The sequence below is a fragment of the Egretta garzetta genome, unplaced genomic scaffold (genome assembly GCF_000687185.1).
Source record: "Egretta garzetta isolate BGI_Z169 unplaced genomic scaffold, ASM68718v1 scaffold862, whole genome shotgun sequence".
Lineage (NCBI taxonomy): Eukaryota > Metazoa > Chordata > Aves > Pelecaniformes > Ardeidae > Egretta > Egretta garzetta.
In genome coordinates this window covers 273,382-292,726 of record NW_009258965.1, presented here as the reverse complement: position 1 = coordinate 292,726, position 19,345 = coordinate 273,382, and the positions used below count along the sequence as shown (strand labels likewise).

The 19,345-nt window shown below is 39.8% G+C and overlaps 1 protein-coding gene across 4 annotated transcripts in view; it reads right to left on the bottom strand.

The window, feature by feature from the left end:
• Positions 1–19,345, bottom strand: part of CTDSPL2 (CTD small phosphatase like 2) — a 45,246-nt gene that overhangs the window by 8,360 nt on the left and 17,541 nt on the right. For 2 of the 4 annotated variants that reach the window (XM_035890202.1, XM_035890203.1), the window contains exons 2-8: positions 14,282–14,490; positions 10,008–10,146; positions 7,748–7,897; positions 7,067–7,282; positions 6,002–6,080; positions 5,607–5,718; positions 4,639–4,725 (exon numbers count right to left, since the gene is read on the bottom strand). In XM_035890202.1, the coding sequence (XP_035746095.1) occupies positions 4,639–4,725; positions 5,607–5,718; positions 6,002–6,080; positions 7,067–7,282; positions 7,748–7,897; positions 10,008–10,146; positions 14,282–14,473 (975 nt within the window). In that variant the 5' untranslated portion in view covers positions 14,474–14,490. The other 2 variants (XM_035890201.1, XM_009634609.2) reach the window with 2 other exon arrangements.

The window sequence follows — 19,345 nt, the reverse complement described above, 5'->3', positions numbered from 1 at the left end:
CTGGTTTATTTTTTAGTTTATTTAGCCTGGGGATAATTGCAGCATCCTTGTCATGTGTTCTGGTTTAGATTACTGCCACGCAGTTACAAGTGAGTATCTATCTTCATATCTACCTTCGTATCTTTCTCTACGAAGTTCACATGTGAATGCAAACAAGAAAACCAGGGAAAATAATTTCTTTGTAGAAAACGTATTGCTAATCACAGCTTTTGCACACACGTGTTAACTTAATGACATCGACGGCAGACTCGCTGGTCTGTGCTTACAGGTTCAGGCCACTCTGCCACAACATAAGGCAACCGCGTCACTACACCCAGCTACGACGAGCTGACACAGAACTTTGGGTAACCAAAGTAGAAGAATTAAGTTACCAAAGTAGAACAAAATGCATCTGTCACTCCGATGAGCAGATCTAACATCAAAGACATTTTTTGAAAATGTAGATAAAGTGTAATAATAATTTTCACCATTTTTAATGACTGAAAGTTTGTCAGCAGTTAGATGATATAACCTCCTTCAGTAACTTATAAATGCCTGACATATATGAAAAGCCCCCTCAAAGTTTTTTTGTGGGGTTTTTTTTGTTTGTTGTTTTTATTTCCCCCTAGATGCTCATCACATCTCGCTATTTCAATGGCAACAACACCTAAATGTGCAAAATCAAAATTGTCATTCAATGTCTTCCTTGTTCAAAATACGCAGGACTTTAATTCTTCAAAGGAGGAACTAGAAGGAAGCATTATTCCTTTCATGCATGAAAAAACCCCAACAAAAGACAAGTGTTCCACTTGGTGTCAAAATCTCTGAAATGACAATAATGAATTTCAATCGACCTGCAACGTATCTCCATACCTGATGATTTTGCCATCATTTTACGAGGTGAAAACCAGAGACAGGTTAGTTAACTTGCCCATGTGAAGCTGCACTTACCCACTGCACTTCCAAGATGATCACTCTGCGGCACGGCAAGACCTGCTGTCCAGCCCCACTGCGTCCACGCACCCCACCTGACCCTGGGGCACGCCAGACACCAGTACCAGGCTAACCCGACTGCTCCTACTCTTCCCTGAAATAGCCTTGGCACGGTCTGCTGCAAGGACAGATGGCACGTGCAGACAGCCTTAGTGCAGACTGCATGAGACACACACGGAGCTGGATCTTGCTCCAGACCTGGCAGCAGGAGGGACATGCCAGATGAACAAGCCCGACTCATTTCCAACTGGACCGTCTCTTAAGTGACTCAGGATGAAGACCATCTCATAACCAGACAGGACTGTCTGAAGCACAGCCAGCCATGCCACGGCCAAGGGGCAGAAGTGCAATTCGAGAGGTTCTAGAGAACTTAAATTACGTCTTGCCAACCTAAGACCAGATTTCTTTGTGGATGCTGCCCAAGATACACTAAAGCTTCTTGGCTTTCAGATCCAAAGCTTGATGGCTCTTCTGTTATTGCTGAGAGAATGACAGATAATTTTTGAAAATATAAGAGATGAAAGTTCATTAGAAGGGAGAGACAGAATTCACAAGCATTGTTTGCCTCATTCCACTGCAGTAACAAAGTGAAACATCTAAGTCGCTGTTGGCGACAGTAGGATGGAACACGTGTAACGCTATATTCAATAACCTGCAACTGACCTATGGCGTTCCAGAACATCTTTCAAGGATCATGAAGATCAAAGGGAATTATTCTGTGATAGATCAGTAAAGATGCATTTCAACTGAAGAACTGAGTGAAAACATCTGCCTTTTGACTATGGCCTGCTAATGCACAGAAGGTACCCTCCGAGTGGAACAGAGGGTGAGATGATCTCATGTCTGGGACTTGAAGCCAGCAACAGAAACAAAACCTCTTTACCAAGAAAAAAGATACATTTCTTCCTAAGATAAGCTGCTTATCTGATTATGTAAAGTAATACAGAGAGTACAAAGTCCAAAGTCTACAGTTGAAGAGCTGAACTTTTAACTTAAACACTGGCATAACTTAAGAGATTTTTTCAACTAAGAAAACAAACAAATTCGTTGTCTCACAAGCCTGATGCAAGTAAGCCCAACTGTACCCATTTCACAGATTATTTTTTATTTTTAAATAGAAATCAGTAAGTTACTCATCCAAAGGTTTAAAAAAACCTGTATGTCAGTGCTGGAATTGCATGGTCATTTTTAAGTTTGCAGAATACTGCTCTATACTCAGACATTAAATAGTTCTTCTCTTCTACATAACTCCGGGCCAGCTGTGAGAAATAACTTACAAGCAAACAAGCCCATGTTTTTAGAAACCTTTCTTTAAAGACAGACCATCACTTACAATCACTGGAACAAGCAACAACAGACTTGAGTTCCTGGACGTGAAACTTGTGCTTGGCTCACAGGCCAATGGCGTTCAGCTGTGTTTTGTAACAGACGTTCTAGAACTCAAGTCAATCTAATTCTTACTGTTGTAGCATCAAGTTCTGGAGCATCTTTTCAAGAAGTGCCTGGCTTATCATCACGTTATTACTGCAAGAGTGCTGCCTCGATGCCTTCAGATGGGTAAGAAAATTGAAGTGCTATGGACCCAGGCTCACGTTTGCAATATTAGGCAGACTTAAAGTGAGAAAGATAAGATACTCAGTAGGAAAATGAGCACTGAGCTATGTTCTACTCTTTCTTAAGAATTTATTAATAGATAGTTGTCTAATATTTCTGGAAAACCTACATCCAAGTGGTACATATTTTGATACTAATGGAAAACATCTTCAGAAATGGCTCTTTCACATCTAGCATTGTTTTCAGAGGGTTATATTATGCAATGCTTTATATATAGTAACTTGCTGACTTTGCTCAGACAGTTTAGTGTCTGCTTCTCTGTTGCCAGCTGAAATGACTTTCAAAGCAAAATAAGGAATATGAATTAATATGAAACTAATAGAGGACTATACCAGAGGTGATGGTCAAATTGATAACCAAAAGAATACAGTTTAAAGACCGATAAACAGCTAATCAATGACTAAAAATGCTAAGGGTATGAAATACCAACAAATTTCTTTTCAACTTTTATCATAGGAGATTATTTGTCTTTTTGTGTATTATACCCTAGTTAACATGAACTTAATTGTACCTTTAAAATACTTGTCTTCCTTATTACCTGTTACTTAGTAAGAGGTGACTGTTTTGTCAGCGTCTAGCGTGACGTAAACCCAGCAAAACAGAACACAGTGATGAGGAGGGTGTGCTCAAAGACAGTGGCTGACTTTCTCAAGGCTGCAAGAAGCTATTGTTCCTTGGCAAATCCAGGCCAGACTCTAGAGAGAGCTAAGAAAAAACTTATCCAGGACCCACACAGTAACTGTGCTGTACCAAGGGCTATACAGCCTTGTGCACAAAGCCGTTAAATAAAGTTTTAGAAATATTGTGAGTCAGTCATTGACTTCAATTTCCTAAAGGCAAAATCCCGGTTAGATTTCAGAAAAACATACAGTCACTAGAAGGACCACAGTTATGACAGAAAAAAACCTCAAATCGTACAGAGATCTCTTAAGAGAAGGAAGGAAAAAAATGAAGCTTTAGTCTTCGTGATTCTGTTAGCAGTGTCAAGAACCTCCAAAGAACTAATTCTAAGGCTCATTCCAAGTTCAGCCTGGAGGAAACTGTGCATGGTCATCACCAAACAAGAGGTAAGATAAACCCATGTTTAAAAATTATGTCAGCTTTTCCAATTCCAAGGGTTTTAATACGAAACAGCGAAGAAAAACATTCTTAAAATCAGGAAAAATACCTGGACAAGTGTCCTTTTAAGGTGCCTGATGACTGGCTCACTCTCCAAAGATCCTACAGTGGGGTCCAATATCATGCGAACTACATGGTGGAGAAGCTGTTGCTACTCCCAGGTACATCACACAAAAGGACCTGAGAACAACAGCCCAGGTCAGTGCAGCATCTTTGGTAGTTGCTGGAAGAGAGTTCCTCCTTCCCATGCTTGCTCCTCTATGGTACGTCAGTGTGAAACACACACAGCTAAGGATGCCTCCTAAGGCAGAACAAAAACCTCAATCTACCAGCCTCCACAAGGCAATCAAAAGTCACTCTGAGTATCCAGCAGACTCTCTGGGAGTAAAGAGGTAGAACTAGGACTGGCAAAGTCTACAGCAAGACTAACGACCGAGACAGAAGCTAGTTCATGTCAGGCTCTGAAGATGTCTTTTGTATAGAAAGAAACCAACGAGCAACATGGATTGGTTTTCCCTACCAAGGGAAGAAAGTTAACAGTCCGTGAGAAGGTGTGCCAGGGAAATGATCCTGGCTGGACTTCCAGTGTTCCTGCCTCCACCTGCTGGCGAGGAGAAACACTGCTGCTGACAACTGCTGCTACAAAGATCATTCACGCTCTCTTAGCGATGAATGTTTACAAGTGGCACCAGTGACCCACATTACCACGTTGTGGCAGCAATAAACAGTGTAAATAAACAGCTCTACAGTACTCCCCATACAGGAGAATCCACCTCGCAAAATCTGACACCTGCAGTTTATAACCCAGGCAGTTGTTAAATTCCAGATAGTTACTGATATCTCTTTAACCAAGATGATAACGAACACACACAGCAAGAATCCATACGTTAAACAAAATAAAAAGGTATCTATTTTTCTACACACGCTAATTACCTGGTAAATGACATCTTGAAAAAGAACTGGAAAAGTGAGTGCAGCATCTTCTAATTCGTTTAGACTACAGTGCACTAATGTTTCATCCTATTAAAAAAATAAAAGATGGTATAAAAGAAAGAAAAGATTGTGAAAAGAATGCTGAAAATAGAAGTAGTTTTCTGGAGTTCTATGCTCATTTTAAGGTAGGTTTATTTAGTCTGGAAAATTTATTTTTGTGCAACTGCTGTCGAGATTGAAGAATAACTCTTAGAATGAACTATACATTTCATTATTCTTGCAGTTTTTTTAAAAAAAATCACTTAGAATTGTGTGCTGGGGCATAATTAGAAGATATTTAAATTTTGTGGGCTATCCTATCATTCAGTTCAAATCTGATTCTGCCAGTTTTAATAATCTGCCCATTCATATGACCACTAGAAGACATGCCAACTGATACTGCTCAGGATAAAATAATGTTCCTGACACCATTAACAGGGTCTGAAACAACTTTCAAAACAGAGAGACCAAAATAAATTATTATAAAGACAAATATATTTTCTATGATTATTTTTAAAAGTGGATTTGTGCCCTCTAAGAATAAGAATGTTCTAAGAATTAAAAGATTCATTCTTGATCAGTCTTGATGCAAGACACAGGAAGCTGAATTTTCCTATTTATTACATCTCATTTTTTTCCACACTGGGTTTAGGAAAGCTTTATGAGAACAGATAACTCTTTGTTTGAGACAATAAAAATCGTAATGCTTTTTTTTTTTTCAACAGGATGTTAATTATTCAACAAATACAGCAAGCATTCTGGTCTTGCCACTATTAATTTTTTTTAATGCAGACTATAACACAAATACTACAAATTGTGTAACGCTCAACTTTTTGTTTAAAGTGAACATTGCTAATTTCAGCAACAAACAAAATAAATGAAATGCTACACACCCCCTGCTTTCAGTATGTGTTTATAAAGATATTTACCAAGTCTAGAACTAATGAGAATTCTGGTGTGCTTCTTGTTTTCAGTGGAAGAGCTGGCTTCCTGTTAAGTTGTTCTTCTGTTAGTGGCGGAACATGTTTGATGAAATAATATCTGAAAAGAATACAGAATTTGCTGTAGAAATGTATATACGTTATCTAACCAGTAATGTAGCCCAACTTAATATTTAAAATAATTAAGGCTGCACAAGAAATGAGTGTCTTAAATTGAAAAAAACCCCACATCAATACACACTTATTATTTTAAGTCAAGAGCTTTTGGAATTCATTACCATAATATAAAAATGTTCCAGCTAAAAAAAAGCCAAACCACCCTGTCTTAATCCAACACCCAAAGTGATCCATTTAGTATTTTCAGTACAAACATTAGCACTTACGGATCAAAGACTTCCCAGTCTTCTTCATAGGTGGCTTCTGCATGAGCTGATGAATAGCCACTGTCTGGAGATACTGGTGCTAAAATTCAACGAAAATGACCAAAACAAAAAATAAAACAAAAAACCACAAGAGCTAGTCTTATTAGTGCAGTTTTTAAAAGTGAAAATTTCCACTTGACACACGAGCACCTCAAACAGGGAAAAAAACTCTTTTTCCTTCAGCCCCACCCTCTCAGGCCCCACGTCTCCTCTGAAATAGCCTGCACAGCTCCTCGGGATGCTACCCGAGAGCTTGATGCCACGTCATGCTACTGAACTTCACAACCTGGCCAAACTGGCAGTGCCCTTGTGACACAAGGCACCCGTAGCACCGCTCATGATGGGAACTACCTGGATGCACACTCCAGCCCACGAAGCTCACACAGCCCTTCCAGCCTGCAGCTCATCTCATCTCTGAAGGCCCCTCGCAAACAAGGCCACAGACCAGATCAGAAGGTCTGGACGGGACCCGTGGATCACACTTAGAGGTTAAATTTACTTCCTTGAAAGGCGTCCTCAAAAACCTCAGCACTACTTAAGTGAGGGTCTAGGGAGGATTTAGATAACTGTTAAGAATTTGATCCCCCCCAGCCACAAAGAAGAGAAGCTGAATTTTACAGATACAATTTTTGTCAAGAAACATATATGAAAAGTCTTTTGAAGAAAATTAATGTAGGATCTATAATGCTTCTCATTCCCCTCACTATGATGTTCTAATAGAACATATTAAAACAGGGTTCAATGTTAATAAAAATGCCTTTCTTCTGGCACCTTCATTTTCATTTGAAGAAACGTTATGAGGTCAACGGAGTTATACTGGGAATAGATAAGACTTGCCAAAACTGTGTCTCTAGTGCACAGAGAGATCTGTCTATTAAACACAAAAATCAAGATTAAAACTGTTTGCATGCCCTAAGCAAATGTGAAATATTAATTGACACAAAATGCAGGTGCTAGGACTTCCCCAAGAGTACAAATCACATACAGCTTCGGTACTTGAGTCCAAGGCAAGCACAGGATTCTTACCTGTGAGTGGTGGCAGGTCACGGTCATTGGTTTCCTCCACTTCTTCCAAACCGTTGTTGACAGCAGATCTGACCTGCACTGCTTGGCTAGCGTAAGCTGCTCCGTTGGTTGATGTTGCAGTACTCGTAGTAATCTCATCTACCTGTTCCATATCAAGCTGTTTGACTATTTCTTCAGCTTCAACAGCTTGTCCTGGAGAATCCGATCCTGATGTTCCTGAATTAAGATTTCAGTACACTCATTATCTTTAAGCTGAGTTACCTATCAGAATACTGATAGTCATTACTAACCGCACAAAAAAAAGTTTCAGGATCCTTGAAGATACCTGCATTTGAATCATGTTACATAAATAACCAAAATGAACATGACAAATGCCTTTTATGTTTGGGATGAGGAACTTAATACCAATTTTTTCTTTTCTTTTTTTCTTTTAAACAAAAGGCACACCGCTAGATACTTACTTACACCTGTGAAAGAAATATCCTAACGCATACAAACTTACCGCTTCTGTTATTAATGATCAACCCTTCTAAGAATTAAGCAGCCCTTTATCTGGTAGTAGTAATTCTTGGTCCGTAAATCAGAATGAAAAGTGTACTGCCACTCAAAACAGGTTTTTCTTTAAAAAAAAAAATTATCATTTTTAGCTTTGACACTATTGGCTTTTAAAATAATACTCACCATTTTTATTTGCTGGTGAAAAAAAATTGAAAACAGGAGAAAATATGGTTCCCAGTAATGTAGTTCGTGGAGGACTGCCAGTGGAAGGGTTATCTTCTAATTTTCCATTTTGCTTTACATGTTGGTTTGTCATTTCGTAACTTCCAGCTTCTGTAAAAGAAAAGTTATGAAGTATGATACCACGCTTCTGTCTGCCACAGTTACATCCTCTCTTTTACTGTTGTTATTTTTACTACAGGAAAGATCCCTCTTGCTCATGGTTCAACTTGGTCGACAAAAAAAAAGAGCTAGCAATTTAGTATCAATAGAAAAACGAAATTATAATTTTCAACACCATCTTAAGTTTAACACTACAAGCTAGGAAGTATTGATTGTTTATATGAAGTATGCTATAGGTTAACAAATAACAGAAGTTTAAATCCTTTAAATGGGCTTGATGATGGAAGATGGACTTGAAGATGCTGCGCACCTTTCACAAGAAATAGATGTCAGTATCAGCAGGACTCCACTAGATGGAAACAAGAGAAAGGGTCAGTGGAACTCCAATGGCTGAACCTCCAAACTTCACAAGATCAAGTCCATAATTTATTATTCTCCACATATATACATGCATGTATAGGCTTAAATACAATTATGAAGTAAAATAATTTGTAGTTGTTATCACAGATAACAAAGGACATAGAGTTAAATAATCTTCACATTACAATGCATAACACAACATGTAACAATTAAGGTTTTCTATAAATGTGCATGTGCAGTAAAGTACATCCTAGAACTATAAATTGCCATCTCATGGCTGAGATCCAAGACGCAGTTCTGAGACTGAAATGAAAGAGAAGTTATTTACTTCACAGAAACAGGTCTTTGAGACGTCTGTCCATATGGAAGTAAGCAAATGTATTTTGTGCACATGAGCTGAGAACCTTTTTGTCAGCTGAGGCTGATGGAGCTGCACAAGTACTTCACACTTCCTATCGTTTCTATATAAAACGTAGGGTGTGCCAGCTGCACCTCAGTGCCTCCACTAATATGGAGCATTTTAACCAAGAACATCACAGCGCCGTAACAGTAACATGGGCTCAGCGTGCTCTGTGTGCTGTCTCAGAAAACGCTTGATTTACACCAGCAGTTCCTCTTTCACCTTTGAGCACCGTCTGCATCCACCACACTGGGAGTGGGTGCATATCTGTTGTCTCTCCAGGAGGCAAAAACCTTAATTAACGGTAGCAAATACTGGCAAAAGGGCTTTCTCCTAAAGCCACGTTACACAGACATCTGACAACCACCAAACAGAAAATTCTCTCACATTGTAACCTGTCCATCAGTGAAGTCACTCATTTGGAGCTTTATACTTAGCTACCGATTTTGCAAACCTGGTTGGACTGTGAAATCTTTGAGACCCCTGCCTTGCTGACAAACTTGGCAGAAACCGGAGAATGGATTCCCAAGTTAGGGGGGAATGGAGAATGAAGGAACACCAACAGGCAGCACAATCACATTAAGTCTTGTTTCCTCAGAAAAGAAATCTAAAAAATGTTTTTTTAAAGTCAGATTTGGAACCACAGTTGATACCTTAAATGGCATTGACCGTTTTATCGTGTCATTATTAGAGATATTCAAAAAGAAACAATTTTCACAGGGAACAGGGTTGTGGAATCTCCATCCATAGAGACAGTCAAAACTTGACTGGCCAAGGCTCTGAGCAGCCTGGTCTAACTCCAAAGCCAGATCTCGCGTCAAGGTAGATCAACACTGCTGCGAGGGGAGCAGGGGGACTGGCCCAGATGACCTTCGGAGGTCCCTTCCGACCCAAATTTTCCTATGATTCTATGACAGAAACCCATCTATGTGTTTGACAAGTGCTTTCAATATCTAAGGACACCTGGTTACTTCCACAAAGGTCATGAGTTGGGAAGTAATAGTCCACTTTTTTTGTGAGAAAATGGGAGAAGAGGTAAATAAAATAATTATCATTGACTTTTTAGAATAAGTTTTTTTTTAAAGTTAAATTAATTCCAAAATAGCTGGTCACGATCACATGTCCAAATTGCTCTTACAAAGATACAGTGGATGTGTCTGAGAAGTAGTGTAACTGTCTTAGAAATCTTATTTTGCTATTAGCTCAGCCTAGCTCTCACTGAAGTCACTCACAAAACCCTTAACCTCCACCACTGAAGAAATGTCCTGTATTCGTTAACAGCTGTAAGACTACTGAATCACCACCCAATGGCAACAACGTACGATTAGAATATTTACAAACCTCCATTCATTTGACTTTTCCGTCGTACTCGAGAGATCTGTTTATTAGGCTTTTCTCCTGTTTGAGGTGTAGATGTAATCAAGTTGTTATCTATATCCCGTTCAATTCTACTTCTTTTTGCAGGATTTTCTCTTTCTTCCTTAAAATAGAAAAGGGGGAAAAAGGAAACGTAGTGAATAGTGCCTCTTTTCTCCACTGAATACTACCAGAAACTGTGAGCTGTTAGTTTCACAAAAGATCCATTTATTGTTCCACTTCCAGATGCAGAATATGCAACGTGTATCTGGCCAGCTGGAATTTTAAACTCATTTAAACCGATGCAACTCAAGGTAAACAGCAAAGTATTGGGAAAGAAAACTGTATTTGGAACTTCTGTAGTAGAAAATTTGCTTTTAAGTACTATTTCACTGGATAGCCAATTTATGAATATTTAAGTGCTGTGTAGTTGGGGAAATACAAGGCAACTAAAATTATCTGAAACTTGATTTGGCTGCCTGTTAAATATCCAAGAAGTAAACTGCACAGCAATATCCAGTATGAAATTCCCCACCACGCTCCCTACACAAAGCGGCTTGCTAAACTGTATACAGGTATATAACGTGCTGCTAACCAATGCGTATCAGAGAGTACCTGGCAAAACTTAGCTGTTACAAATATTGTAAGCCAGGGTACGTCCCGGTGATTCTTCTTATCTTTAAGTAAATGACTGTTCTTCCCTGTGGCACTTACAGGAATGATATAGAACCAAAGATTTTTGCAGTGTATGTGTAGGCACACATGTTTAAGACAGATTTCTTCCCCTTTTTCCCCAAAGCACCTACTACAGCTTAATAAAGTGGCAATCTGAAATCTAAAGCGTGACCATAGAGAGTACACTGAAATGTAAGGTGTGAGACGCTGCAAAATAAACCAGATTAAACAGGAAAATAAATAACAAGGCCACAGACCATATCAAAGTTAATTAAAATTTCAATTTTAGAATTACAATATTACCTTTCTGGAGCAGCAGTTTCACATCTTTAAAAAGAAAACACAGTTTGCGTGCTCCAAAAAAAAAGTATATAGATCTTTTAGAAAAATTAATCTAAAGCCCATGCTAACAGTTGTACAGTAGCTAAAAGAAATACTAACAAACGTGGAAATGTATTGACATCCATATCAGAAGACAAGTGAGCACACCTGATCCCAAAAGCTCCCTACTGGCAACATCCTTGACCAACAACCTTGGTGAGAACAATCTAATTACTACCACTTAGAATTAATAATACCATATATACCATAAATCCGTACAATGAGAGAGAACGGATGGCTCACTGAACTGACAAAAGAACAGTAAGGCATCTCATCTTCTAGATAATTTGTTCAAATGTTCAACACTGGGGAAAAAATGGGAGAAATTAATTAACTTCTAAAAGCTATCCATTGGTCTTCATAAAAATGAGTTGTGCTCTCATTCTACTTTATGGAAAACAAGTGTAGAAGCATTACAAAAACCACAACGCAAACAGGAAATCTGACTGATGGTAGCAGCAGAGGCATAAAGAATTCACTAAATCTGGAGATCCCTTTTATCCTCCAGAAGAGGAGCTGTCATGATGTGGTGGGAAAGCTCACACCACTGTGCCCATGTTGTCCTAGTTTATAGAATTCAGAGGTGAAATTAGATATAAATGTTATTGTGCTATTTGGTTTGGACACTGAAAATTGTATTGCACAGACATAGAATGAAGTGGACCCATTATACGGATTTATATAACAATCTATTTGAATTCTGTGATCAATTCAATATAACCTATTATTACCAATAATTGTGCCATAAGGAACATTGGCCGTGTCACACCGACACAAACATTTTGTTTGCTTTCAGGTTGTTTTCAGAAACCATGTATGTATTAAGGAATGGCCTAACCTCAGACTAGGAGTCATGACAACACACTCAAAGTCAACGCAACTCCTGACAGTGCTGGAACCCCCAAAATCGAACAAGTTTAGAGTAACTTGCAACAGCAACTTCTACAGTATTTCCAATGATAACATGTAAAAATTTTAATAGTACTTCCTGTACGCATACATGTATCAGTTTTTCTGGTACGTCGGATTTGTCATTTTGTAAATACAGATTCTGTTGTGCACTGCATGCTACTGCTGGCTTGCATGGGGGCCACGAGTCAGCAGCAGAAGACCTCAAGATCAGACCTATCACCATCCACATTCGAAGAGCCACATTTCTTTCAGTCTCTGGTTTCTCTAACTAAACAGCTGTAAGTTTTTTTCAGGTTTTGTTTGTTTAAGCAGTATTTCTAGTAAGCCGTCCTTACAACACCAGACAAATGACCTGTGACTACGATCAAAATTGCCAGGATACACTTGTTACGCAGACACGTTTTGCCATCAATCCATACAACCTTAGTGGCCATGCGGATTTTAGCACACCCATAAACGAACTGCTACACAAGTTGTACACATACACTATCTCAAAGAGTTACAACGTTTCCATGGCAGCCACGGACTACTTTGTTAAGTCATTAGCGCTTTGGAAGATAGCCCGGCAGTATCAATATCATGCCATGCCAATGCCACTGGAACCACTCCAAGTCCTGCTACAGGCACAGGAGAGGACATGAAAGGAAATGGGAGACAAATGTGGACATTTCATATTAAAAAACCTGTCAAGAAAACAAAGAATGAAATGTAATCCAAAGATTTGGGAGAGGGAGAGAAGAGGGGAAGAGAGAAAGTTAAGAAAACCTTAAAGAGACAAAGGAAAGGAAAACCAGACATATTTCCCTTATCTTAACACTCCAGCGTAACATGTTTTGCTTAGATTTCAGCATTTTGTTGCAGGGGTTTTGCAGCCAAAATGTTGCACTACTGAGCTACAACATAGACGCTGAATGTAAAACAGATTAATTGTCCCGGTTTAATGAAAACCAAAATGTAAGCGGATTTAACCATTTACTTTTACTGAAACATTTGTCAGCACCTCAATGTTTCTATGAGAGGTAATTAACACACGCCATGAAATATTAAATTACACTACGTTTTTGACAATTTAAGAATAGACTGTTACTTTAATTAGAATGATTTCAACTTCAGCTTGTTAGAAAATTATCAATGCTTAGTTCAAATCTCAGAAAATACTTCTGAATTTATATCATATTTTTATTTATAATATAGTTAATCTGGGGTACATTTAGTTATGACTTCCTGGCGACTCTTCTTTAAAATTTACAGCTACATAATGTCAGTATTTGGACCGCTGGGACTGAATGTTTTTTTTTTTTTAACTGTCCTCCCCTTACAGAAAAAACCTACAGGCTTTTGAAGCAATTGCAAGGTTATATTCAGCCTATCAAAGTTTTGTATAGAGATATATATAATTCACCCTCTAAACTTACATGCAATGGGTTTTACCATGTGAAGATTAGTAGAGTTCAGATTTCTGCCTGGATGCAGACAGGTGATATTCAGTGGTTTAGCCCAAACAATGCTTGAATTTGATCCACTACACAGGGGCAATGTTCACTGCAATAATACACTGAGTAGTCGTATCAATTTAATTTCAATTAACAATCATTTTAAGGAAGAAATTCTTTCCAGTGAGGGTAGTGAAACACTGACATGGGTTGCCCAGAGAGGGGGTGGAGGCCCCATCCCTGGGAACATTCCAGGCCAGGTTGGCCGGGGCTGTGAGCAACCTGATGTGGTTCAAGGTGTCCCTGCTCCTGCAGGGGGGTTGGGCTGGGTGACCTCTGGGGGTCCCTTCCCACCCAAACCATTCTGTGATTCTATGATTCTAATGACAGCTGAATTTGTGAGGTTTGACTGTTATTGATTGATGGACTCCTAAACAATTTTGGATAAAACTGCTAAAAATATTCAGCAAATTTATGCTTACAGACTTGCTTTTCTTAGTTGCCAGTACTGGTAATTCCCAAATTCAAGGAATCCTTAAAACCGATATAAAAAATCTACTGAATTTATCAGTCAACATTTTCACAAATAAATACCTAGGTAATAAATCCTGTGATTTATTGGACTGTCTTAAATACAGTTGACTCCGGTCGGGTTTGAACGTCTGCTTTTTTTTTTTTTTTAAATAATCTGTTACCTGACACAACTATCACAGGTACTTCTTGCCTTCCAGGTCTTTACAAGAATGTTTTGCTTCCACCACATTACACGTTTGTTTATTCTCAACAGAAATGGTTTTAAATCAAATTTAACTGAAGATGACCCGACTGAAAAACAAAAGAAACCCATGGATAGCGTACCTTGGGTGTGCTTCCTTTAATAAACTTTTTGATTGAAGACAACAAGCCCGTGTCATTTTTCTGTGGTTTTCCTCCGCCAACAGGTAAGCTCTCTTCCACCTCCGAATGTTTCCTCTTCGCCCTCAAAGCACGCTGTGTGTGTATTTGATTCGACTGCTGAGAAGCTTTCCGCGTTCTCAGCCTCATTTTCATGTGTACCACATGTAAAGCTATAAAAGGAAAAAACAAGAATACTTAGTCATTGAAGAAACGTATTAAGCTTCAGATCATGAATTCAAAAAATTATGTAACACTGACAGTGTTCTGATGCACTGAGCTTTTACATCCATATATACGGCTTAATTTAAAACAAAAAGAGCTATTTAAGTTAAAGCATAACACTGGCAGAAGAACAAATGAATATAATCTGGCCATGGATACATCTAACCATTAAATCAATGAGGTTTTTGCATAACCCTCCAATCCGAGTAGTAGGAACAAAAAAATCTACCTGCTTTTAAGATGAAAAGGATTGCATGGTGCCTGGTGTCTTCAGCATCAAATGACTAGACTCAATGACCTAGGCAGTCCTTTCCAGCTCTGTGTTCCTCACAATACTTCATTCTAAGTCTCCACATTAAATTTGAGATGAGGCATAAATCTAAATTCACATCAAGTGTTCACAGAAGAAGAAATCATAAATGAGACTATGCATTAAATACGGGTGAGGATACAGCAGCTTGACAAAGGAACCCAAGATTGATCTTCGATACAACCGTATTTGGGAATAAGATTAGACCACAGGAAGACTCATGCAAGGACAATATTTATTAAAGCAGAGTAAAAGGCCATTCCAGGGAATGTGTGCCATTTATCTCCAACCTTCAATTGGACGGCTGGTATAGTCAAATTTGTGCATACATATAACTGCTTCTCTGGACCGAGGGCTATGCCTTCTTCAGTTGACTGGAGGTCGTACTTGGGTTGGTTTGAATGGGACTACTTGCCCTTAAAATTATGCATATACTGGATCAGGGGCAGAAAAAAGAAGTAGCAAGAAATCCATCTGAGTAGTAATGCACAGAAATACTGGTAATAAAGTGATATACATTTCCTAGCCGAAGTCATGACAAAAAGCATTTTTTTAAGGGAAAAGCATATGCTTATCACGAGCAGAATCAGCATTGGCTTTTCTGAACTTCATTTAGCATGTATCTTATTGCTGAACAGACAGGATAAATAACCTGTAACATTTAAAATGTAAGTAACAACAGCTGTCTTGTTTAGCAAAAGGCAACGATGGCACTGGTATGACTCACAGGCATAGAAATGCTGTGATAATGTGCTTCAAAACCAGTCCCAAAACTGTCCACAGTTGCCTTTGAGATTGATCTATCTGCAACCAATCTCAAATGAAAGGTGTTCCAGCTAATGAGGAATAACATAACTACCGACACTATTTTTAGAAGACTTAGCAAAAAGTACTCAATTGGCATTGTCAAGAGTGAAATATTTTAGTTACATATAGTATCTGTTTTAACGCGGGATTCCCCCAGCAAACGTGGGACTTCATTTTTTGTACGCACATGTCCAGCATTTTCCCTCAGTAGTTAATAAAACAACTGTTTACAGGCAAGGAAAATCTCAAACGACTGAAGTAACTAAAGCAAAAGTGGACTGGTGGGTGAGGTTTGAGGAAAGACAACAGAAACGGCAGCCTAAATTTATAAAAACTGGTTCCTTATAATCTTGCGCCCTCTAGTAACAGAAGCATTAAAACTCCAAGCCCATGAGAGTACCCTTTCGTTATTAGTATTTGGAATAAAATTTACATTTCATTTAAAAGAATCTACTGTATGTGGAAAAAAGTAATGCAGAGAAATAATAAAAAAAATCCCCAAAGATTTTAATCCAATTTTCTGTTCCTACTCCTTGCCACTAGAAAAATAAAAAGATAAAAATAACATTCTTATACAAAGATGTAAAATAAATGCCTGTTATCAGAACTTGCATCTCAACTTTTCTTTCTTACAAACCGCTGCCAGATTCATTTTTTGGGTATGATTTATACTGGGAAGGATCCACAACAGATATATGCTCCTATCGTACTTCTGTACAAATCAGCAGGACCTCATTATTAAATTGAAGAAATTACCAAACAGCCATGGACAGGATGGTCCAAAGATACCTTAAAACGTGTAATGTATTTTCACTTCAGAAATACCGAGGAAAACATTATTTTTTATCAACATTATGCGGATTAAATCATGTGCTTTAAGTTAGAAAGACTTACCAAAATCATATTATCCTAGGTGGCTGAAAAAAGAACAATTACATTTAAGGTTTCTCAGTGTTCTTGTATGTGGGAGATGAACTAATTCACAACCCCAGCGGGAAGTACAGCCCGAGACAGAAAATGGCCATTAAACTTTTAAACCAAATAGTTTAAATATTTAAATCTTTCAAGTTGAATAGTTAGCAATGTTGGAATGAAGTTAGCGAAAAACACTGTTTTGCCATGTTAAAAATATTCTTAAAACTCTCCAAGGAGCTCTAGTCCTTCCATGCTTTGGAAAGGGAATTTTATTAGCAGTATTATCAACCTGTTTAAGAATTGATTTGGATGAATTGTAACTCTCGGAAATTCTTCCATCTGTATATTGCAAGGAGGCACGTCTTAGATCACAGACCGCAAGCTCTAGGACAGAGGAGTGCAGACAGCAGAGTCAGGAACACTTCAACCATCCCAGCTTCCACTGGTTTCAAATGGGTATCAACAGCCCCAGCAAGCGAGGCTCCCTCACACTCTGGCGTGCCAGCCAGCCAGCCCTGTGCCAGCCGGAATGTTCTTTTGTGGTATTCCACAGGTTGAACGGATTTGTGTTTGCAATCCTTCCTGCCAGGAAGCCCTGGAAGCCAGGCACAGGAACAGAGCAACGAGGCAGCCTACACCCATGATGGTCCCTTGGGTACAGGAAACACGCTTGTGCTGAGAGGTTGAGGAGAAGTGGTAAAAGGGGAATAAAATCAGAAAGATACAGGAAAAAAGGTACAAGGGAACCTAGTGGCTTGCTCCTGCTCCCTCCTCATTTCTTTCCCACACTCATTTCAGAGTTTGTCTCCTCTTCAGAGACCAGGCTAGCTCATGGAGCTAATGAAAAAAAAAATTACTACATTTTTATGCCAGTTAAATTATAAAGGGAATCAATGGGCATCCAAGTAATGCAACAGCGCAGGCACTGGAGAAGAACAGACAGCACGCCTCACGAGTGGTGTAGCTAGGCATCGCACAGCCTACTGAGCTGGTGTATTTTGGAGAGCTGAGTAGGACAGGGGCCCAACCATGGATGGAGGGAAGCTGGGAGTCACTAAAGGCTCCATTCCCAGAGTACGCACTGGGATCAAGCACAGGGCTCAAAGTGGCCCCGATGTCCTGCAGCAAACAGGCAGCGTGTGCGTGAAGCCAAGCACCGAGTGAGCGGTACGGAGCACAGTCAGTCCCACCGACTGCAGTCCAAGAATCCCCTGATCTCCGTGACATCTGCCAATGTCATCACATTTAGTTTGGAAAAGACACTTTCACATCATCAAGTCCAATCGCTAACCCAGCATTACCAAATCCACCAGTAAACCCCAGCCCTCAGCACCGCCTCTGCCCGGCTGTTAAATCCCCCCCGGGCTGGGGACTCGACCCCTTCCCTGGGCAGCCCCTTCCAGTGCCTGACAGCCCCAAGGGGAAGGAATTGTCCTCCTCTGCTCCAGGCTGAACCCCCCCAGCTCCCCCAGCCGCTCCCCAGCAGCCTGGGGCTCCAGACCCCTCCCCAGCTCCGCTGCCCTTCTCTGGACACGCTCCAGCCCCCCCAGGTCCTTCGGGGAGGGAGGGGCCCAACCCTGATCCCAGCATTCGAGGGGCGGCCCCCCCAGTGCCCAGCACAGGGGCACGGTCCCTGCCCTGCTCCTGCTGGCCACACCACTCCTGATACAAGCCAGGATGCCGCTGGCCCTCTTGGCCACCTGGGCACCCTGCTGGCTCATATTCTGGCTGTCAACCAACACCCCCAGCTCCTTTTCAGCCGGGCAGCTTTCCAGCCACTCTTCCCCCACGCCTGGAGCGCTGCGTGGGGTTGTTGTGACCCCAGGGCAGGACCCGGCCCTTGGCCTTGTTGAACCTCAGTTGGCCTCGGCCCATGGATCCAGCCTGGCCAGGTCCCTCGGCAGAGCACAAGAAGAGGATACCCTAACCTAAACACCAAAGCTGGGGCCTGAGCATTGCTGTTCTTAAGCCTTTTCTATACCGTAATGCTTCTGTGCCGCTCATAACTGTGGTTTCAAGTTAACCAAATTACAGAAACTAATTTTCAATCACCTGTGCTATGAACTCTCTGGAAAGGGTGTATTACATAGAACTGAAATAGTGAGGACTCCCTAAAATATGTATGTTGAGTATATAAACATATACACAGGTGAGATTCTTAATTGTCATTTACCTAGTTCAAAAAACTCTGAAAGGTAAGAAGAGAGTTACACTGAATGAATTCAAGGTTTTAATTGACAGTGGATAACCATTTACCATGGGGAGTTAGGAATTAAGTAAATGAACTCTAAAATATAACAGGATTTAGTATATTCAAAGATGTAAACCACATTCATTAAAATCAAAATCATTAAAATCAAAAAACACATTTTGAGAAAACTGGAAAACATCCTGCAACGTGACTTTATAAAACAGCAGATTTAAAATATTCTGGTGAGAAATCTAAGAGGACTGCCGTCTCCTGGGTAGGAATTAAACAGGACTATACAAAACCCAAGTGTGAGTAAAAAGGAAATAGACAAAACTGTACAACACTGCAAGATGACCGACACTAGTGAAATTGCAATTTGAGCATGAAAATATTACTGAAAATTTGCTATACTACAGGTTGCCTGATTCTTCTAGAACTGAAACAAATGTTAGGCAGACAAAAGATGAACCAATTTAATGTTTGACAATGCTAAGTATGCCGTTATCCAGCAAGGAACCATTCAACTCATCTGCACACTATTGCCAGAGAGTTCTTTGGCTCATTTCACATCCTGGGTATC